This window comes from Vipera berus (assembly GCF_964194415.1).
Source record: "Vipera berus genome assembly, chromosome: 2".
Taxonomy (NCBI): domain Eukaryota; kingdom Metazoa; phylum Chordata; class Lepidosauria; order Squamata; family Viperidae; genus Vipera; species Vipera berus.
The window spans coordinates 232,604,155-232,628,794 of record NC_138203.1 but is presented as its reverse complement, the minus strand read 5'-3'; the positions used below and the strand labels follow the sequence as shown (position 1 = coordinate 232,628,794).

The 24,640-nt window shown below is 39.1% G+C and overlaps 1 protein-coding gene across 1 annotated transcript in view; it reads left to right on the top strand.

The window, feature by feature from the left end:
• Positions 1-24,640, top strand: part of ERC2 (ELKS/RAB6-interacting/CAST family member 2) — a gene marked incomplete at its 5' end in the record, with an annotated part of 592,568 nt that overhangs the window by 242,839 nt on the left and 325,089 nt on the right. Inside the window, one exon of the mRNA XM_081317437.1 lies at positions 7,769-7,936. Coding sequence (XP_081173563.1) covers positions 7,769-7,936 — 168 coding nt within the window. The remainder of the gene's footprint in view (positions 1-7,768; positions 7,937-24,640) is intronic.

The following is a 24,640-nucleotide window of genomic DNA, read 5'->3' as shown; positions in this document are numbered from 1 at the left end:
ACTGGACACGGAACCACTGATTGGTTCAAAAGATTCCTGCGAGTTCCTTGGACTGCAAGACTGCAAGGCGATCAAACCGGTCAGTCCTAGAGGAGATCAACCCTGACTGCTCTTTAGAAGGCCAGATCCTGAAGCTAAAACTCAAATACTTTGGCCACCTAATGAGAAGGAAGGACTCACTGGAGAAGAGCCTAATGCTGGGAAAGATTGAGGGCAATAGAAGAAGGGGACGACAGAGAATGAGGTGGCTGGATGGAGTCATTGAAGCAGTAGGCGTGAGCTTAGATGGACTCCAGAAGATGGTAGAGGACAGGAAGGCCTGGAGGAACATTGTCCATAGGGTCGCGATGGGTCGGACACGACTTCGCAACTAACAACAACAACAAATATCTCAAGGGTGTAAAGTACATGAATCTCTGTGGTGATGCCATTCCAGAGAGTAGACACTGTAATACTGTACAGTAAGCATGTTTTCTGGGTTCTGACAGTGGGATCAGAGTGCATGAACCCTTTATGATCAGAACTGGCAGACAGAAACTATTGGAGATATGTGTTCCCTCAGAAAGGCAGAATCTATGTCAAATGGTACTTTGAGGGTAATACCCACCACCTTGAATTGTAACCAGTGCAGGTTGCAAAGCCCTGGAGCCATATAAGCATATCAAGATAGTCTCAATCCCGTTTGCATTGCTATATCCTGGACCAACTGTAGTTGTTTGATAGTCTTCAAGGGCTGCCTTGTGTTCAACATATTGGAAATCTGGCCGTGAAAGCTTATCCAAGCTTCATGAAAGTGAGGTAATCCTTTAACATTTTGTACAGCCATAGCAAGCATTCTAAAAAATTCAGTTCTTATGCGGAACTTTTCTCTCACTCAAAGATGTGAATTTGTATTTTTCAAAGAAAAAGTAATCCAGCAATATCTTTTTTTAGTTTGAAATGGATTAGCAGTATTTACATCTACAGCCCAGCCCAGCCATGTATGATAAAGGTAAATGAGATTGCATTTAATAACTTTAACTCCAAATAAGTGCTCTTAAGGAATTTTTTTTTGAAAAAAATATGGGAGTATTTTTCATTTGTGTTTTATTTGCACTCTCCATAATTGATTGATCATTTTAAAATTTGGTTCTGAATACTGTGAATTTGTAACTGTCATTTTATTGTAAAATAACACTGATTTACAAATGACCTACTTCCTTTTTGCTGTTATTAAAAATACAAATGACATTATAATTTTGCAAAAACTATTTTAAAAAGTGAGGTAAATTCAATGAAGTAAAACTGGTGTTGGAATGTTTTATTAAGAAAAATGTTTAACTATTAAGATATGTTATTGATTCCATATTAGACCATTTGTAGCTGAAAATGAATTTAGCATTAGATTCTGGTGGTGAATTTCTTGTTTAAGAAATATGACCACAATGTAAAGTTGAGTATGATATTATTAATTTAGGTATCTATTTAGACAATTTTCAAAGCTGTTTATATTGTACATACACAATGCATTTTTTTTACATTTAACTGATCAAGTTTCATATTGGGTGTTTCAGGTTAGACACACTTGGAGAACACATGTATGGTTATGAAGCATTTCCACACAAGTATAGACAAAGTGACAAAATTCAGTCTGGTCTGAAAGGTTCTTGATCTTCAGGAGTTGCTTAGGGAAGCGGTGGTTATCATTGTCAGGAGAAATGGATCTGTGTTCAAAAGACCTCTAGTCACATCACTTTCTACACTTGACCTTCTAGATTCTCATCACTTACTAGTTAAGTGTTAACATAAGACAGATTTTGAAAGCTTTTAGTTTTCCAGATATATTAGATTTCTAGATATAGTAGAAATTTGTAGCAACATTAGTTGTATTTTGGAGAATTGGGGGTGGAGTTCAAAGATCGGAAAGGGAATGTTAATCCTTGAAGCTGCGTAAAGGATGAACTCATTCTATGGGGGTTCTGAGCACCACAGAATGGACAACAGCAAGCCACGTGAGCCCCTGGGCCACATTTTATGAGTACATAATCTAGCTGGATTCATACTCCATTCACTCTTAGAAAAACAGCTTGCAATGCAGTCATAGCCTGGAGTCTGGTTCTTAGATTTAGCTGTAAGCCCTAACTACAGTATGGAGTGTTGGCAAAGGGTGGAGCTTGGAATGTCTCCCTGCTGAGAAGCGAAGGCTGATGACATGGGGGTGGTGGTGGTGGTTGTCAAGTCATTGACCTCTGGTCAATGTCTATAATGTTCACCTGATATTAGAAATAGACACATTCAGCTCCTGAATGTTTTGTCTGAAATTATACTTTATGAAACGGTTCTTCCCTTCTCAATAAAACTAATTAACTAAAATATTCATCGAGTTTTCTCAGCCTCAGACTGCCACATTACATGGAAAGGGAAATATGCCCATTTTATGTTGGGCTAAATAATGTGAAAGAAGGGAAGGAAAGGACTTTACTATGCTAGTTGTTGCTGACTGTATAGGGTGGCGTTCATTTCCATTTCAAGGCCATTAAGCCGGTGCTCTCCAAAAAACATTTCCGCAGTCATGTGGCTAGCATGCTGTCGCAGAGTGCTGTTTCCTTCCCACCAAAGAGATACCTTACTTACCTACTTGCATTTTCATGCTTTCAAAGTGCTAAGTGGGTAGGAGCTAGATGAAGATGGACACTCACCCTGTTACGCAACACTCGGGTCTTGATCCCCGGGCTGTCAGCTTTCCAGCTGCCAAGCTCAGCATCTTAACTCCTGAGCAGTGGTGGGATTCAGCCAGTTTGCACCACTTTGGCAGAACCGGTAGCTAATTTTTTGTTGCCCATGCCCAGAATGGACTTCCGGAAGTGGCATCCACAGAAAGAACTGGTTGTTCACATATTTGAATCCCACCACTGGTCCTGAGCCATCGTGATGTGATGACCAAACCAAAAGAAAAGAACACCCCTATTAGGGTGCACTTTACAAAGGATACAGTATTAACCAATGCTTTTGTTATCTTGTGATTTTTAAGAAAAATATACATTTGCACATTGACAAACTAGAATTCACTCCCATTGTCTGTCCCCTTGGTCAATTGTTAGAGATTGCTGGAAAAATAACAGAGTGTACGCTTTGATGGAAAGCAGATTTAGTATCCTGGATTGATTCATTCCTAGCAAAACCAAATCAATTAAACAATAAAAAATAACTTCATACCCCATAATAAGCATAGGACATCATAGAGACATACAATTCTTTAAAAGAGTTCATGAAAATCCTAGATAATTTTTTTTTAAAAAAATCCTTGACCAAAATTGTACTCCATTAAGCGTAAGTGCATATTAAGTACTCATAGTACTACTATCAAAGTACAGTTTTTCTCTCCAAAATATACATTTTAAATGTATCTCAATGTGTAGAATTTAAGGAGAACTCAGTATAAATCTAACTGGGTCAGAATATTGAAGAGGTGTCAAAGACAGGATAATAAATTTTTCATCCACCTACTAGTACAGATCTTTTAGTTTAGCTTGAATTGAAATTGAATTTCTAACTCACCCCTTTAATCACACTTAATTTTTTCCCCATACCTCTCTTTAATTTTTGAGGTCAAGCTGTGCTGTAATCTTTAGTACCAAAAGTGTGATAGTTTTCATTCAATTTATCTTGCTCTTCTTATTGAAGAATGGGTAGGTTTTTTTTTTCTTTGTATGGTTAGCATAGAAAGAAAAGGTTTTTTTCTCTTTTTTTGCAAAGTGAAAATGTCATTTTCAGCTGTTTTTCAGTTTTTACATTTCCTTCATCAGTGAAGAATTTTTTTAAAAAATGATGTAATGCTTATTTAGCATATAACTGATTTCCCTCCTGGAGATGGCTGGATACAATTCAGGCAAAAAAGGGGTTGGTTGCTGGGAAATCCATTCTCTCTCGTGCTCTTTCTCTTTTCTCCTCTCTCTCTCTCTCTCCCCCATTTGCACAGAGTTATATGAGAAATTATAAGCTGAGAGAATAACTAGCATTCCACATCTCATTTGTACATGGAAATATATGTCTGCACACGCTAGACCACACACAAGAGTCTGCATATAGACTAACTGTTCCCTAGTGATGCTATTTTAGTTGTTGCTTCATATCTTTGTGGCAGAACTACTCTTAGTTTTATATTGCTTTAGGAAGGCAACTGTGCAACAGGTCTTTGTTTGCTTTTACATCTGGGAAATTAAGTAAATAAAGGTTGGGCCAATTGCAGAGATGCATAAACTAGGAAATGGATTTCAAGTCCAGTTTATATTGCATTTAGGGGGAAAACTGATAAAAAAGCCTTTTCATCCTACTCTCTTTTTGAAAAAAGTGTGGCAAGGAAAAATAATAAATAAAAATATAATCTAAGAGTTGAGTACAATAATGGCTGCAATAGTGAGTTTTATCAAAAAAGTAGTAGTTTTAAACCTTAGCGCAGATATGAAGATTAGATCTCACACTTTAAAAATATGAACAGTTCAATGCCTCCATTACAGCAATGTCAAACTTCATTAGAGAACCATTTATTTTTAAAGTAACCACTACAATTCAAAATCTATATTTGTTTACCACATAAAAAAAATCAATTGAGTTCCTTATTGAGCTGATTATTCTTGATAACATTTACAACAGATTGTGCTGTAAAATAACCTGAAATTACTTGAGAACAGCAGATGGGAGCACACATTGGGGTATCATCAGTACGCTGATGATACCCAACTTTTTCTTTCCACCCCGAACCAACCCAGCGATGCCCTCGCCGTGATGTCCCGTTGCCTGGAGGCGGTCCAGGTCTGGATGGGGAGAAACAGGCTTCGTCTCAATCCTGCCAAAACTGAGTGGCTGTACATATTGGCATCTCGGGTTAACCAGACCATTCCACCTTTATCGATGGGGGGTGAGGTGTTACCCCCCGTTGATAGGGCTCGCAACTTGGGCGTCCTCCTTGACTCCGAGCTCAATTTTGAAGACCATATAGGAGCCGTGACCAGGGGGGCTTTTGCCCAGGTTCGCCTGGTGCGCCAGTTGCGACCCTACCTGGACCAAGATGCCCTACGCACAGTCACTGATATGCTCCTGACCTCCCATTTAGACTACTGCAACTCTCTCTACATGGGGCTGCCCTTGAGGACCACTCGGAGGCTTCAGCTGGTGCAGAATGCGGCTGCGCGAGTTGTGATGGGGGTTTCCTGATACTCCCATGTAACACCTCTACTCCGCGAGCTGCATTGGCTCCCGGTTGCCCTCCGGGTGAGATTCAAGGTGCTGGTGGTGACCTATAAAGCCCTAAATGGGTTGGGTCCGGGATATCTGAGGGAACACCTGCTGCCAGCATCAAGTTCCCTTCATCCAGTGTGCTCCCACAGGGAGGGTCTGCTCAGGGTGCTGCCGGTAAAAGATTGCTGGCGGATAATACCCAGGGGAAGAGCCTTCTCAGTGGGTGCACCTGCCCTCTGGAACCAGCTGCCCGTGGAGCTCAGGACTGCCCCTGACCTCCGTTCATTCCGCTGGGACCTGAAGACCTGGCTCTTCGAGCTCTCTGGCCCAGGCTGAGAATTTTAATTTTAATTTTAATTTTAATTGGGGTTTTTACTTTTTTTTTCCAGGGATTGATGTAATTTTTTAAATTGTTTTTAACTTTTGTATTTCTTGTTTTAAATACCCTGTAAACCTCCCTGAGTCCTTCAGGAAAGGGCAGTATATAAATCTAATAAAATAAAATAAATAAAAATAAATACATTGCATTAAGATTACACCTTGCTTACTTTTGAGTTAACAAATGCTTACTATTGTTACTTATGGCTTACTATTATGCCATAACTTGAAGTCAACTAATCACAATGTTCAATGTATGAACCAAGACATTAGCCAGTATGACTTATTCAACAAAATCGTGATTAAAGTAAACCATACATTCATGTAATATGTGAACCCAGCCCATCTCTATTAGGCTTAAAAGAAAATTAGGGGAAAAAACCTTGAATGGAAAAAAATCCACTATGAAATATTTTTATGTTTTAGAACTTAAGTCAGATTAACCTCAAAAATGCTTGGGATTGTATTTACTCATTTTTTTAAATTTTCTTTTTCTTTTTTCCAATGATGGCATACTTCCAAAAGGATATAAGCGACTGATTTATAATATTTTATCTTCAATTTTAAGGGAACAATATCAATTAAAGGCTTGAAATAGCTTCAAAAATATTTGGCTAGCCATTTCCAGGGGCAATGTGTATATGTTTTTAATTTATTGAGGAATACATTTTAATCTTTTCTCTTGCAGCCTCACCTATTTATTTCTTGGTCATCACATAGGTCTATTTCATTTGTTTGTTTAAGAAAAGGATTCTTAATCATCAGTGGTATTTTTATGTCTCCTAAAGTCAATATTTTGGGCATTCCTTCCCCTGTTATAACAAAAATGTGATGCTGATGATGTCCTTGTCAGGGGTCTTTAATGATAAAATGTCTAAATTCCATTCAACTCAGTATATAACTTTTCCCTTGAGTACAGAGATGAACTGAGCCATTTCAGGAACAGGAAGGAACATGCATCTTGAGATCGAATAGATCATCCAAATTGGTCCCAAACTGATTTGCAAAAATAGATTTGCGAAGATGTTTTTTTTCCCCAGAACAAGTTTAGCATTACAAAACTCAGTACAAAAAAACCCCCACCACAGAATAAATCAGTTTTATTCATAGACTTTTCTCTCTGTACAACATGCTGTTCCTAAATGAAGAAGATATAATTAATACAAATAGAATTAGTGGTCTGTTTTTTTGTGCTATTCATTTTTAGAAGCATTGACTTGGTTATTAAAGCATTTAACCAAGCATGTGAAATTCATCTTATGCAGTTATTATTTAGTAAAATATGACATGATTGTAATTCAAATGATCCTTTAACATTGTACATTATTTCATGATGATTACAAAAAATATAGATAAATGATCACATTGAGTTCAAAACTGGACATTTAAAATATTTGATCCTATTGTCGCAAGGTTTATACCTGATAATACAGGATTACAGGATACTTTGTTTCTCCATATCAACAGTGGGTTAAAATTTCATTTTTGGAATGCTTAGAAAATGGTATTTGTTATGAAATTGTTGTGCAGAGGGCTCCTTGTGCTACCAAGGAGTTGCACAGATAAGGAAGGGCACTGAGAGCAGTAAGAGTCACACAGTAACCACAAGAGTACACTGAGTTGTGAAAGCAAAAAGTACTTTACTTTTGAGGTGATGTAAGAACAAAAATGCACGGTCAAAAATAAACAGTCCAGGTCATACACAATAGTAACAGTCCAAGGAGTATTCCAAATACAAAGTCTTCTTACGGGTCCAGAGGTCAATACACAGTTCAGGTTTATCACAGTAGTAAACCAACAGTACAGCAAAACAGTAATAGTAGAGAGAGCAGTGAATTCAGAGAGAAAGAAGCTACGTTCCTAGCTCCCTCTTATGGCCATGAGAACACTTACACACCCATTGGCCAATTAAGATCTTAAAGTCACAACATCATAGTTTATATATTTTCAACCCAACTATGTAGGCTATCACCATATGCCTAACAGTATTTCTCCATTATTTTTTTTGCAAAATTATCTCATTGGTTGTTTTTCCAGTTTGAAACTCTACAACTAATAGTTGTTGTTGCTTTAGCTTTCTGTTTATAGTAACATTATTAGACATGTAAAATATGTTTAATTGGCTTACTGTTGTGATATTTTACTATTATTCCATATTCATATTTTATTATAGGTTGATGCCTTGAGATTACGTTTAGAAGAAAAAGAAAGTTTTCTTAATAAAAAAACCAAACAACTGCAAGACCTCACAGAAGAAAAAGGAACTCTGGCTGGAGAAATTCGAGATATGAAGGACATGTTAGAAGTTAAAGAAAGAAAAATTAATGTTCTACAGAAAAAGGTAGGTGTTATGACAAAGATCATTACAATTGGACAATCAGTAGAAATATGCAAGATTGATCAGAGAGCAGCCAATGACTGCTTTCCCTTTTTTTTGTTAAAAATATTTTACTGACTCTTTCCTTTGCTTTTTTTAAGGTTGAGGGAAACCTTTAAGTATCGTACACTCAAAAACCAGGAAGTTATATAAGAAATAAGCTCTATATATTCAGAAGCATCTTCCAATGGATTTGGTATTGCACCATCAACAGCTTTTTTTGAAAAGCTTGCTTTGTTTCATATGGCTCACTTTCAAACATCTTATCCACACTTTTTCCAATAAATTTTCATCCTCCTTAGGATTTATTAACTTTTCTTTCCCTTTCAGGGATCCACTATCTTTATGGGTGGGGTGATGAGTACCACATTTAACAACCTTTACAAGTGGCATCATTCACTCGCGCTGCAGCTGCCAAAAAAGCCAACACAGTCGTAGGCTGCATTAACAGAAGGGTAGAATCAAAATCTCATGAAGTGTTAGTACCACTTTATAATGCCTTGGTAAGACAAAGATTATTAGAGGACTGGAGGCTAAAACATACAAAGGCAGGAATTGGGTATGCTTAGTTTAATGGAAAGAAGAACTAGGGATGATATGACAGCAGTGTTCCAATATCAAAGGGGTTGCCACAAAGCACCAGAAGGCAGGACAAGAAGCAATGTATGGAAACTGATCAAGGGGAGAAACAACCTGGAACTTAGGAGAATTTTCCTGACAGTTAGAATAATTAATCAGTGGAACAACTTGCCTCCAGAAGTTGTGGGTGCTCCAACACTGAAGGTTTTTAAGAAGAAATTGGACAACCATTTGCCTGAAATAGTATCGTGTTTCCTGCCTGAGCAGTGGGTTGAATTAGAAGTTCTCAAAGGTCCCTCCCAATTCTATTATTCTAGTAATTTGTTATCATCTAGCTGATCTTAGGCAGTCCTAAGTTCCATGGCGAGCTGCTTCCATAGGGCCAGCACGCCCACAGAGAACGCTCTTCCCCTGGGAATAACCCGCCGGCATTCCCTAATCGGTGGTATTCTGAGAAGGCCCTCCCTGTGGGAGCGCACGGGATGAAGGGAGCTTGATGCCGGCAGCAGGTGTTCCCTCAGATAACCCGGACCCAAGCCATTTAGGGCTTTATAGGTCATCACCAGCACCTTGAATCTTACCCGAAGGGCAACTGGAAGCCAAAGCAGCTCGCAGAGTAGAGGTGTTACATGGGAGTATTGGGAAGCCCCCATCACAACTCACGTAGCCGCATTCTGCAACAGTTGAAGCCTCCGAGTTGTCCTCAAGGGCAGCCCCATGTAGAGAGCATTGCAGTAGTCTAAATGGGAGGTCATGAGCGCATGAGTGACTGTGCGTAGGGCATCTCGGTCCAGGTAGGGTTGCAACTGGCGCACCAGGCGAACCTGGGCAAAAGCCCCCCTGGTCACGGCTCCTATGTGATCTTCAAAATTGAGCCAAGAGTCGAGGAGGATGCCCAAGTTACGAGCCCTATCAACAGGGGATAACACCTCACCCCCTATCGTTAAAGATGGAATAGTCTGGGTAACCCAAGATGCCGGTATGCACAGCCACTCAGTCTTGGCAGGATTGAGACAAAGCCTGTTTCTCCCCATCCAGACCTGGACCACCTCCAGGCAACGGGACATCACGGCGAGGGCATCACTGGGTTGGTTCGGGGTGGAAAAGAAAAGTTGGGTATCATCAGCATACTGATGATACCCCACCCCGAAACCACGAATGATCTCGCCCAGTGGCTTTATATAGATGTTGAACAGGAGGGGAGAGAGAACCGACCCCTGAGGAACTCCAGAAACGAGAGGCCTCGGGGCAGACCTCTGCCCTCCCGTCAACACCGACTGCGAGAGGCCCAGGAGATAGGAGGAGAACCACTGCAAAACAGTGCCTCCCACTCCCAACCCCTTTAGATGCCGCAGTAGGATACCATGGTCGATGGTATCGATAGCCGCTGAGAGATCTAAAAGGACTAGGACAGAGGAACATCCCCTGTCCCGAGCCCGCCAGAGATCATTCACCAGCACGACCAATGCCGTCTCCGTGCTGCGCCCAGGCCTGAAACCCGATTGGTACTGGTCCAGATAATCAGCTTCATCCAGGAACAGAGGAAGCTGATGCGCCACCACATTCTCAACAACCTTCGCCAAAAAGTGAAGGTTGGAGAACGGATGATAGTTATTTAAAACAGCCGGGTCCAGGGCAGGCTTCTTGAGGAGGGGTCTCACCACCGCCTCCTTCAGGGCAGCAGGGAAGATACCCTCTTTCAAGGAAGCAGTTATTACTGCCTGGAACCAGCCTCATGTCTCCTCCCGAGCCGCATAAACCAGCCAGGAGGGACACAGGTCCAACAAACAGGTGGTGGAGCTCAGCCTCCTCCTCATCCTGTCCACATCATCAGGGGAAACAGGATCAAACTCAGTCCAGATAACATGCTCAAGACTGTCCGATTCCTCCACGTCAGAGTCTGCCCAGTCAGAGTCCAAACCGGTCCGAATCTGAGCGATTTTATCCGTCAGATGATGACTAAACTCCTCGGCCCACCCCTCTAAGGGATCCTCCTTCACCTTCCGGTTGAGAAGGGAGCGAGTCACCCTAAACAGGGCGGCCGGGTGATTATCTGCGGAAGCGATGAGGTCAGCAAAGTAATTAGCCTTTGCCGTCCTCATCGCTGCAAGATAAGACCTTATAAAGATTCTTTTTTTTTTTTTTATTGAAAAGTTTTAAAATACAATTTTCCTTTGAAAAACCCCCCTTCCCCCTCCCTCCTCCCCTCCCTACCTCCCCCCTATCTCCCCCCCTCCCCCTCTCCCTCCTCCCTCCCCTGCCTCCCACCCCTCTACTTCCCCTCCTCCCCCCCTCCCCCCCCCCGACTTCCCAGAGCAAAATACAAGGTATATATCTAAAAAGCAATCATAAACAATCATATACTAACAATTATAAACTCTAAAATCCATCACTCTCTAGCTTATATAGAGTAAACCAATCCTTAACAATACTAAATATGTATAAAGAACTAAAATAAAAGAAAACTAGCATCATTCCCATCTATGTTCTTCCACAATTCACTATTACCTAGACATATTCTCACTTACACATCACAAGCACCTATCCCTATTAACCTCTCTAGCCAAAATAGGCTATAATAGATGGTTCTTACACAAATTAACCCGCATTAACCCACAAAATTTTCTTCCTCTTCCTCTGTAGTAAATTGTCCATTAATTCCAAATTGAACATTCTGTTACCATAGATATCATCCCAAAACTCTTAAAAACACAGCTACCACTTGACTATAAGTATATTGTGGAAGTTCCATAGATTTCTACTGGTCTTATTTTTTAATCTTTTTTGAGCGTTTTAAGGCAGCACGCGTCACCCTCTGTTCTCTAGGATCATCCAAAAGAGTTGCAGCTTGATCTCCTCCTGTACCCTTCTCGTCTATCTGTCCATCTTCATCCTCTTGATGTTCTCCTTCTCCAGATCCCTCTGCAGCTTCCAGAAGTGTTGATGGGGTTGCTTTTAAAACATTGTTGTAAAAATCATGCGCTTGCTTCACAGTACCCAAACAGTACCTTTTGCCATCATACATGAAGCTCAACCCAGCTGGGATCTCCCATCTGAACCTTATATCTCTTTGCTTGAGCTCTTGCACAAGAAATATAAAGTCCTTCCTTCTCTTTAAAATCTTTGGAGGAATTTCTTTTAGAACCAAAACTTCTTGACCAGCAATCACAACTTTAGTATCATAGGCAGCTTGTATAACTTCATCTCTAATTTCCCTTTTTACAAAATAAACCACCACATCTCTAGGCAACTTTCTCTGCTTAGCAATCCAGGAATTCACACGAAACACTTTGTCCATGCCTTGTTTTATTTCAGATGCTGGATGGTTCAATACCCCCTCAAAAGCCTCAGAAACCAGCTGCTTTAAATCTTCCTTAATATTCTCTTTTAGGCCTCTAATTCTAACAGCAAACTGCATCTGGTAAAATTGAGCCAAACTCTGTTCGCTATCCATTTTGTCTTTTAAATCTTCAATTTCCAATACTTTTGCTTCTAATATAGCATTCTTTTGAGTCAAGTCTTCCACTTGATCATCCAGCACCTCCACACATTTAGCTACTTTATGCACTGAGGACAAAATGTCTACCTTCATCTCTCTAAGTTTCTGCTCCATCCTTTCTTCCATTCTCTGCTCCAATTTCTCCAATTTCTCCTCCATCTGTGCAAATTTAACACCCATTGACTCCAAAATTAACTGGGTATGTTTTTCAAGATCCTTCGATGTCAATACATCAGGAGAATGCAACGCCTGCAGTAATGATTGTTGTTGCACCGGAGAATTTCCAGCACTCCGAAAAGTTCTAGGGGGAGGTTTAGCCGCCATCTTTTACTTACAATTGTGACGCGCTTTCACTTTAAGTTTTAAGCATAGTCCATCAAGCTTGAGAGTAAAATAAAATAATCCTCTTCATCTCTTCACCTTTTCCTCTTGTACCGCTCTGCCTGCTCCTTTAAATCATAGTCCTTTCTTCAGGCAGGGATGGTTCGCAGACGCCTGGCTCTGCTCCAGGAAGTTCGGAGCAGAGACGACGGCCAGCTGGGAGCAACCCAGGCTTCGGGGGAGTTCGATCCTTCAGCCGCCCAAGCTCAAAGCTCAGGCGGCCTCGGAGAACTCTACCCCTACCTGGGGCCTCACCCCCTCCTCTTCTCCCGAGGAGGGGGCTTCAATTTCGCCCGAACAGCTGATCGGCGCTGTTTCGGGCGAAAAAACAAACAGCTGAGCCGCGGGCAGCCAGGGGAGGCTGTCTTCGGCGCCGCGCCGCCAGCGGAAGTCTAGACCTTATAAAGATTCTTAACTACAATCGGTCAGATTCGGATCGGCTGGATCTCCAACAGCTCTCTAGACCCCATCTCCTACGCTTCATCTCCCGGAGCTCCACAGAAAACCATGGAGCCCATTGGGATCTGTGCCGGGTCAGGGGTCGCAAGGGTACAACACGGTCGAGCGCCTCGGTGGCAGCCCTTTCCCAGGCATCCACCAAGGCGTCGACCGGGCTGTGAGTGAGGGGGATAGGTATAGACCCAAGCACCATCTGGAACTGTTCCGGGTCCATTAGGCACCTGGGGTGGAACCACCTGGTCGGTTCCGCAGCCCAGCAGCGAGGGGTGGCATAGCGGAAAACCAACCGCAGGAGGTGATGATCGGACCATGACAGGGGGACAATAGTTGGCGAGCCCCCTCCCAGATCATCAAGCCACTGCCCAGATAAGAAAACTAGGTCAAGAGTGTGTCCCCCCATGGGTCGGACCCTGAATTACTTGGGTCAGGTCCATGGCCATCATGGAGGCCAAGAACTCCTGGGCTAACTCAGACGACCCTCCCAGAGAAGGAAGGTTAAAGTCGCCCAGAACTATAAGTCTGGAAAACTCAACCGACAACCCTGAGAGGGCGTCGAGAAGCTCGGGCAAGGCCGTTGCCACACAGCTGGGCGCCAGGTATGTGAGCAACAAGCCCAACTGAGCTCTAGGGCCACACCTCAGGAGGAGGGACTCTCCCGCCTATCTGTAAAACAGTGGACTCCGGCGGACATAAGGTCTCCCGTATAACTACCGCCACCCCACCGCCTCTGCCCTGAGCCCTCGGCTGATGCAACACACGGAAACCTGGAGGGCAAAGCTCAGTCAGAGGGACACCTCCCTCTGAGCCCAACCAGGTTTCCGTAATGCATGCCAGATCCGCACGTTCCTCCTAGATCAAATCATGGACGAGGGGAGCCTTATTCACCATAGATCTGGCATTGAAGTACACCAGCCTAAGCTCAGGTATGATGAGGTATACTTTTTCCTCAGTTAATTAGATGTTATTAAATATCAATTTCTAATGAATAGATACAGATTAAAATCAAATTTGTCTTGAAAGTAATTCCAAGCAAATTCCTGTATGTGTTTCTATAGTTTGCACTGGTAATAACTAATACAAACAATTTTTGGATTATATGTTTTAGAGGGAGATTAACACTAGGTTTCTAGAATAGATTTCATAATTGTAAGCACAAACTAATTCATGTTTTCACTTGCAGGATCAAATAAATTTCTCCAAGTGTAAAAGTAAATAGTGCTATAAGGATTAAGGGGTTCAGACCAGTTATTTCTGTTTAAATGCCTGGGTTATGGCTGTAGTTTTCTCTGTGGCCTTGAGGACTGCATGATTTATTTCCAACAGATGGTGTGATAAATTCATTCACAGATGATTTATCTGAAGAAAGTTTTAACTGAAACACTATCCTCTTTCCCTTCCAATTGTTTAAGTAAATTCGTATCATTATACCATAAAGAAAAGGCTCACTGTTTATTTTCTTTAGGTCTGGTGTGCAGTCCCCAAGTTAGGCATTCAGTTTTCCATTTAAAAATGTCTTTTTAAAAATGGTCTTCTTCTTAAGTTTATAAGCAAAGACTGATTGTACAACATACCTTCCTTTTTTGAAGGCTTTTTCTACTTACTTTTATCCAGATGGCTATTTTACCTTTTCTCCAGGACCAGGTAAATTACTCCCTCTTGGTCATTTCATGAAATGGTATAGAAGTTTCCCTGCCTATTTAATGTAGAATCCAAATGCTTATACACGGATCTCCATGGCTTAGTATATCATTTTGGGAAAGTTCGTAAAATGCTTTCTTGTTTTAACCTTTACCCGGTTCCTGATGTACTTACAAACTTGAGTGATCTCTTTTTTTAAAAAAACAACAACACACACACCTTGACCTAAACCTAAGCTTTTTGCCATCACCCCTCCCTTCAGAGTAATTTTAATGCACCCACATCACCTAAAAATCCAAACATCAAAATGAACACATATGAAGATTGAAAACAATACAGGGAAAACTTGGGAGAGATAGGTTTAATATAACAATGTATAACTAAACGGTTCTTCGCATCTCCCTGAACTTTGTCTGCACCTCCCCAAGGGAAGTACACTTCACAGTTTGGGAATCCTGTCCTAAACAATAAAATAACTGTGGAGGATACAGTGATCCTGGAAAAACATGACTCTGCTTTAAGTAGTTGCAGAGAGATGCTGTATTTATTCTTCTGTGAGTTGTGAAATACTTTTTGTCTTTAATCTGAAGCACTGCACAATTATAGCAGATGTTCCTCACTTTAGTCCTTAAGGAAATAGATATAATATAAAGGTGTTCCTGCGGGTTTTACTCCCGTAGCTGTAGCTGATTTTAGGGGGTTGTGCTCATCTTTGTTTCTGTAAGCCAGGGGTGTCAAACTGCCGGCCCCTGGGCCAGATGCGTTATGCCGAAACTGCTCCCACCCCATTGCCGGCAATAGAAAAAAAGTCGCAATATGTTGTGACATGTCATGTGATGTTGTGAGTTTGACACCTCTGCTGTAAGCCATTTAGCTAGCTCTGTCCAAAGACAATTCCATGGTAATGTGACTAGCATGACATCATGCCGCAGTGCAGAGCTTATGGCATGGTGGCTCAGTGGCTTAACAGACACTGGAGAATGTCTATGCTCCAGAAGTTTGACTCCTATCACTTCGTAACGAAGTGAACTCCTGTTACTTGCTCCAGGTCCTGGCAACCTAACAGTTCAAAAGCATGTACAACTGCAACTAGATATATAGGCACCACTTCAGTGGGAAAGTAACAGATATAACGTAAGTATAACATTATCACACATAATCCTGCTGGATTATGCTAATGACCCAAGGCTGTCCTGGATCAGAATGAGATGCATCTTAGATCAACATTTTGTTTCTCATAGTAGAAACATGCCTCTGGGGTGCTTGCAAATAAATTGAAGACACAATCCTCTCCCACCATTATTTCCCTGCAATTAATATTTGGAGGAATGCTGGCCCAACCTATTAAATCTTTGAGAATAATAGCCCATGTTAAATGGGTCATGAATGAAGTTATTCCGTTGTCTTTTAAAGCTATCTAGGCTCATGGCTATATCAAGCCAGGGAAAGGAACGCACTAAGTTGGCAGAAAGTATTGATTGTCTTGCTGTCTCTGGCTCACTTAATCAGGGTGTTGAGAATGGTGGTGCTTCAAAATAAGTTTTCCCTCCCAGTTTGTAAGATTCCAAGATTATAGTTTCACTATAATTATTGATGGCACTTTGTTTTTTGGTCTGAGAAGGATGTTCTAATTTACTTTGTGAAGGGAGCTGTTGAGGCCAAGTTCACCACAATGGAGACTCCAAGTGGGTTCTAACAGCCATTATATTTGAATAAGATATTATACATTGGTGTTGCTGAGACTACATGACTCAAATCCATGCTTATAAAATACAAATTGCATTTATATGGTAAGACTACCCATCTAACATATGCTGATTCTGTAAGGTGATTCATTGTTTATTCAAAAAAATGATAATAGCTTGCTCTCAATAGCCTTGGCATCAGTCATTTCCCCCTCCCAATGGTAGAATTTAGGTTGACTTTTATAGGACCTTTTAATCCTAAATGGTTCAGTCATGATCACCACTTGATCTTCATGTTTTAGTATATTCCAAAGAATTTCCTCATAAAACCTTTGCCTCTTGGTGGTCACTATAAATAAAAACAGGATATAACCTGCATAAAAATACTATAGAGAAATCCCCTTTATTTAAAAGGCATGATTTTTTTGTGAGCTACAGTTCATTTCATTGGATGCAGACAGGAACTGAACTGCTGTAGGATAAAATAAAGGGATACCACAGCTGCTTAAGCTGCCTTAAGCATTTATAGTAGGGAATCATGCAAACATTTGCACCAGAAGGCAAAACAAGAAACAATGGATAGAAACTAACCAAGGACAGAAGCAACCTAGAAGTAAGAGAAATTTCCTGATAATGAGAACAAAACAACCAGTGGAATGTCTTGCCTTCAGGGACTGTGGGTGCTCCATCACTGGAGGCTTTTAAGAAGAGATTGGATATTCAGTTGTCTGAAATGGCAAAGGGTCTCCTGCTTGAGCAGGGGGATAAGACTAAAAGACTTCCAAGGTCCTTTCCAACTCTGATGATGATGATAATCCTGGGAAAAGATGCTGCTTTTTAAAGGTTTTGCAATTAAATGCTATGTCTTCATATCTGCATGCTCCACCTTTTGGAAATCAAATCTGAGCTAATGAAAAGTTTAACATCTACTACAATGAAAGGAAACACTTGTCTCTGAAATTTAGTTACAGCACGACAGTTTCCCCCCAATTCCATCTCATGCTTTGTTAGGTCTCTTCACTGGTTCTTACCTATGGCTAGGAGAAACTAGGAGGAACTAGGAGGGTGTTGGCTTTGCCAATGGGCTCCCTCTGAACAAAAGTTGATCTGATTTAAGTGAGAAATAGATGATAATGGGAGCGCTACAATTATTGGAAAGGGTTCTTTTATTCCAAACATAAACATGGCCACTGAGTATCACTCACAGATACATAAGGGCACTGAAGTAATTATGATTTGTTACCTGTATTGCCACAGTATAGACCCAAAGTGCACTTGTACCTTTATCAAATTATGGTTGTCCTTTGTTTTTCACTATCAGCTCTGCAGTTGTCTATTTTGCTGTTTTGTCCCTGACAGGCTAGATTTTATTTTTGAAATTTATACATTGCCTGATTGTGATCAGACTTTAGATAATGTATGTGTATGTGTATAATATAGATTAGATAGATAGATAGATAGATAGATAGATAGATAGATAGATAGATAGACAGACAGACAGACAGACAGACAATAGCTAAATGATAGGTGTACACACAGACACATATAGATAAATATACATATATGTACATACACATAAATACATACATAAGTGCAAACACCCATATAATTATATTAGCAATGCTTATAACAGTATAATAAAACTAAGTTTGTTGTTGTTGGCTCTGCAATTAATCACCAAGGGCCTTTCTAAAAAGTCTGGCCTTTAACTTTTTGGAAAACCATAGGTTCCTCTGTAAACTATGGGACACCCTTGGATCTGTGCATAAGAGAAAGATGCTCAGGAATAATTTGTGATATCCTGTTCTAAATCTTGAGATATGTCAGAATTACTCCCTGGTTTTTGGGAAACTCCCCAAGCAATCACTAGATATTGACTAGATCCAAAGAGGATTGGGACAGGTCATTTTAATTGGTGTTCCCTCCCTATGGAGGTTATCACGACTACAAGCTTCTGAGTGACAGGGAGAATGTATGTGTTTAACAAAGGAGTAATAAAATACCCTCAGTCCTCAGGGATATGTGTACGTTAAGCTAGATATCAGTTGCAAGCCTACATTATCTGTTTGTCATGTTAGCTATGAAATTCTGAGCAATTCCTGAGTCAACTGCCAAATAAGAGGGTTGAAACCTTCATTGATTGTAAGTTTAGGGGATTCAACAAGCTTGAAGACATCAGGACTTCTGGGTTAGATGTCATGGTGTTACAGGTGCAGGAAAATGGGGCTTCATCTTCCACATCCAATTTTTATTTATTTATTTATTTTCTATTTTAATTCCATTTATATCCCACCCTTCTCCAAAGACTCAGGGTGGCTTACAAGCTTAGCAGTAGCCTTCATTCTATGTATATGCCTGCTTATTAGGGCTTTCACACACACCCCAAGCGGCATTATTACAAAGTCAGCTTAATTGCCCCCAACAATCTGGGTCCTCATTTTACCTACCTCGGAAGGATGGAAGGCTGAGTCAACCTTGAGCCTGGTGGGACTCGAACCTGCACTAATTGCAGGCAGCTGGTGTTACTTAAGGAGGCATTAGCCCACTGCTCCACCAAGGCTCTCTTTTTTTGCTCTTTTGGGGACCCTAAAAAGGGTCTAAAGTCACCCCAGAGAAGTGACAAAGAAGGAGGGGACTCTCATCATTTGGAGGGAGCCCTCCAAACTGGCAGGGGAAAGACTGGCCACATTTCAGAAGCTACTGATAACAGAAGATAAGCACTAATTAGCAACTTCTGAACAATGTGGATGGAACTGGGTGAGAATGTAATCCTCTCTTTATAACCTTAAAACCTCTTCCTGGAAAAAAGAATTCCCAAAGCAAAGAATGCCCCCAGATGATATAGAGAAGGGGAATTACTGCCCCATTCCCTCAGGAAAAGAGAAGCGGTGAATAACTTTCCTTGGGGGGAAAATAGAGAAAACTATAAGATTAATTTGGAATTAATACAGAGACATAACTTTGACAAATTTGGGGACTAAAAGTACTTTTAAGTCTTTTTGAAAAGATATTTGGAAAGTTGGTGAAATAAGTTTGGACTTAAAGCTGGAAGATGGATGTTAATAACATCTAGTGGTGAGCTTTGGCATTACAATTTATTATGCTTAAAGAAAATTTGGCAGGAAGCCCGGACATAGATAAGACTTTTTGTTGTTCCTGGAAACTTTCACTTGCAGACTGCAGCTGGGAAAAGGAAAAAAAATCCTTGGGCTGTTTTATCTGTTTGAAAGAGACAATAAACCATTTTGAATTGGCTGGCCTGGATTACAAATATTGACTGACTTTTAGTTTCAAGAATTATCAAGAAATGTTAAGAAACAGTGGAAAAGTTGCTTCTGGAGTATTTCTCTTTGGAAGAAACATGGATGATCAACAAGAAAATGTAAATGAACTTCAGAAAGAAATCCTTTCCATGTTGAAATCAATTCAAAAGACAATTCTTTTAAATCATGATGAGACTAAAAATAATTTAAATAACATAAATGAACAACTTTCCAACTTAAGCTTACAAGCAGAAAATGTTCAGTAAATGACTACAAAGAATGAACTAGCAACTCATAAAATAGAAGAAAAAATAGAGGAAACTGATACAAAGATGGAGGATTCGAAAGAAGAAACCAATAGACAGGTACAGATAAATAAAAATTTGGAAGACCCAGATATAACACTGGAAATGGAAAAGACATACTTGAGGACAAGGAAGAAGAATTGATAGAATGGATGATGGAGAAATGCAAAAAACTGGGGAACAAGTTATTAAAAGAGAAACTGAAGGAGAAAGAAATGGAGGCTGTTTAATGAATATAAATGGATTAAGCATTTTTACAAAAATACTTTAATTAAATCATCTTTTTTATTCCAAACAATACATATAGAAACAGAGAAAGAAACACTTGATGATCTAAATGCACTGACTTGTAAAGTTATTTGGCAAAGGAAGAAAGCTAGAGTAAGACTAAAGAAAATAGAGGTCCTGACTAATTAGATGAGGTATTATACTATCTAATGGATGCTTGAATATGACTAAAAAATAGATAATTGTTAGAAATAACAATTGTTAGAAATAAAAGGATCATTATAAATTAGAAGGATGTGATTTGCAACTAGTATAATATAATTTTTTATAGGATGGGAAATATGAAAATACTAAGAGGGTCGGTATAAGGGAAGCTTTGTTACCCAAATGTAATTAACTATGAGAAAATTGATAATTGATAACGTTATTTTGAATATTGATGGGAAATTAAAACTGAAAAAAGAGGGGGGGGAAACAGGATATGGATTGAATAAGGGAACTTTGATTGCAAATACATCTGAGGTATGTTTTGGCTAGAGAAGATATTATAAACTGATATTATTGACACTATGTATAACATTAGGAAAATGTGATGAAGATGCTTATATTTAATTGTATAGGTATTAATAGCAGTAAGAATTGTATTTGCCTAGTGTGGAAAAATGATTATTATTGGAAGAACAGAGGACCAGGGAAATACTGGTTGGTGTAGTATTGGATATTTTGAGTGAAAGTTAATATGTACCACTGAATGACAAAGGAACCTAGATACTGCATTGTTTATTAAGTACTTATGATTGTAAAACTTGAAAGTAATAAAATATTTCAAACCCTCCCCCAAGCTTGAAGACATCAAGAAGGGATACATTAATATGATAAATACTATAAATACAGTTTTTTTTATAAATATTAATGTTAAAGTGCTATTTAATATTTCTTAGTACAACCTTGAGCAATATAATTCTACAATGAATTATATTGCTCAACTTTATGGTTATTAGAAAATATGGCTATACTTCCAATGAATGAACCTAAATGCAAGTTCTTGTCAGTATTTTAGGACTATTACAACTGTGCTTTGTTTTTGGGGACCCACTGTATTTGATGATTTATTCATTCTTGATTTATTTTTAATCTACTCACTTTCTTAGAGCATGTTGAAATGAAGATGTATACCTATGGGTATTTCTGAAAATATGCTACTAAAGTTTTTCGAAATTATTAAAGTTGGGGAAAAAGCTGTAGGCAGATTTTAGGAAAGGAACATGATAATAAATGAGGGTTAAAATAACACTTCACCTACAAAACTTTCCATGTAAAATTAATATAGTTTTCATGTTTAATGGTGAAGGCATATAACTTATTAAGCCAATACAACTCACAAGCCAATCAAAGTTAGCAACAGGTGTTCTACAATGTAATGTAATTGGTATGTACAGACTGAATTTGTTGGTAGTGTCCTGCTCAGATTAAAACTATGTGGACCAGATATCTGCTTAATCAGAGTTTCTAGATATTGTGAAGTTATTAAACATGTTCTTAAATTTGGATTAAGCTGCTGAACATGTAAAGCAAGTTAACTTAGGTATGCAAATTGTTGAGCAATTTTCATTATTAGCAAATGTCGTGGTGCATGGAGGAGGTCTTAGAAAATATAAAAAACTCTCATTAAACCTGGGGATCCTGCAAGACTTCTCTTTTGTAAAACATATAGGGAATGGCTGCTGGAATTGGGTATGTCTGGGTTAATGAAGAGAAGGACTAGGGGTGACATGACAGCAGTGTTCCAATATCTCAGGGGCTGCCACAAAGAAGAGGGAGGCAAGCTATTCTCCAAAGTGCCCGAGGGCAGGACAAGAAGCCATGAATGGAAACTAATCAGTGAGAGAAGCAACCTAGAACTAAGGAGAAACTTCCTGACAGTTAGAACAATTAACCAGTGGAACAACCTGCCTCCAGAAGCTGTAAATGCTTCCACACTGGAAGTTTTTAAGAAGAGACTGGACAGCCATTTTTCTGAAATGGTATAGGTATTCCTGCCTGAGCAGGGGGTTGGACTAGATGACCTCCAAGGTCCCTTCCAACTTTACTATTATGATTATGAATTAAATAATTCAATTTGTTCTCATAATCTTACTTACAAGGAAATTTGGATGTGTGTTGGTATAAGAATTGAAACAGTACATCTCAAAACCTTGAAGCAATAAGAAGAGAAACTAATACTGTGCTAGTTCATTTTAATATTCCTAAATATGATTGAAAGACTTAATCAGATTGAAGCCAGGTCCAAGAACAAGAAAAATAACTTTTATTCCTTTGACTCCCTTATTTTCTCTTTAAACTGTGCCCCAGAGCAGCTTTAATAATCTTGTAAAAATGTCTAATTGGCTTGAGGCAAGTTCTTTTCATGTCTTTCTGGTTTGAGAGCTAATCAGAAAAGCAAACCACTTTGAAGCATATTTTAAAGAAGGGCTTTTTTTCTCATAGAACACTCAGAACGGCGTTCCGGCAACTTTTTTTGCAAAAAAAAAAATGCTCCCTCTATTGGCTTTAGGAGTAGGCAATCTTGGCCCTTTTTATGACTTGTGGACTTCAACTCCCAGAAATCCTGAGCCAGCCACGCTGAGGGGAAAGAGAGATGTTTCCAAGCTGAGCCATACTGGCTCAGGAATTCTGGGAGTTGAAGTCCTTGAGTCATAAAAGAGCCAAGGTTGCCTACCCTGCACTAGAGGAGGACATTAAAATTATTTACAAGGTTACTTCTTTAGGAACTAAACTTTTAGAATCTAAAACAGCTAATTCAAAAAAGCCAGCAGGAAAGAACCTCACATTTTTCATCTGCTTCTGTCTTTTGGAAGGTAAAATTAGATAACAAAATAATCTATTTCCTATGTTAACATCTCTGCAATGAAATCAATAAAGGTAACAGGAAAGAAATGAGAAACATTTTTCTCAATGTAATATGTCTAATTTAGCTGATGCTAGAAAAAAATTGTATCTTTTGTACATACTCTATTACAACTAAACCACTTTAAATTAAACAATTGTTAAGAATGAAATATTCTTAATTTGGACTTTACTTTTACTGTTTGGACTGTTGTGTATTTTGAAAAATAGATTATTTAGAATCTAGTTATGTTGCACTTCAGTCTTTAAATAATTTACCTAGTATATATATATATAACAATATATGATGTTTTCCATGGTGAGCTTAACATCAATAACAACATTTATTAAAAAGGATAAAATAATTTCTGGTGGTATTATCTGTACATTAAAATTTTGTTTAGTCACAATCTTTCACTTTTCACATTCTGGACAAGCAGGGGACATGTATCCTAGCAAAGGATGTTACATATGTACATAAGTGTAGTCAGTAGCATATGCCTTTTTAAAAATATCAAACATGCAAAGAAACAAAAATAAGTCCAAAATATGTGTATTACATCCAGGTTTCTTTTTTTTATTAAAGAGTTTTACAAAAACAAGATTTTACAGTACATCCCCAAATCCCCCCGACCCCAAACCACCCCCCTTCCCCCCCCCACTTCCCAGAGCTAAATACAGGGTTATAGTTATAATAATCATATTCTAACTAAAGATTATCCATAATATAAAATTAACTAAATTCATAATGTGCTTTAACTCCCCTTTAACATAGATATATACAAAGTACTAACACTAAAATTAATAACAATATCCCTCTAAAATCTACTCATAAGCTAAATGGAACTTTTTAGTCCCATATTTATTCTGAATATAATCTATCCATCTCCTCCAAACTGAAATATAACTTTCTTGTGAATGATCCTTCAAATAAGCAGAAATCTTAGACATTTCTGCAAGATTCGAAACTTTAAACACCCATTCTTCTATAGTAGGCAAACTATCCTTCTTCCAGTATTGTCCCACCAGTAACTGTGCTGCTGTTATCAAGTTCAACATCAAATTGGTTTCTTTAACATCACAATCTACAACAATACCCAATAAAAACAATTGCGGAGAGAACTTTATCTTTCTCTTAAAAATCTTTTGAATGTTCCACCAAATTTTAACCCAAAAAGCTTTTATATTTCTGCAAGTCCACCACATATCAAAATAGGTGGCTTCTAAACTACCACATCTCCAGCATTTAGACTGTAAGTTAGGATACATGTTAGACAACTTTTTGGGATCCAGATGCCATCTATAAAACATTTTATAAAAATTTTCTCTTAAATTTTGAGCCTGAGTAAATTTAACATTTCTAACCCAAATTACCTCCCAAGTATCCAGCGGAATTGGTTCCTGAATATTTTGTGCCCACTTTATCATACAATCTTTAACTAATTCCGTTTCCGAGTCCAATTCAATTAAGACATATCCTCTTTATATGTGCACGATTTAAATCTCTAATTTGTTTTACTAAATTTTCATCTGTAATTGTGATGCCAACCTTCTGATCCAACTTCCATCTAGCTTTCAATTGAGTATATTGAAACCATGAGTAACTTAGGTTTTCTTGTCTTAACTCCTCTAATGATTTAAGTTGCCAATCATTCCCTTCCAATCTAAGTAATTCCTTATAGGAAAACATATCCAAACTCACTCCCATAGATACACCTTCTATCGCGTGTCCAGGAATTCCCCAA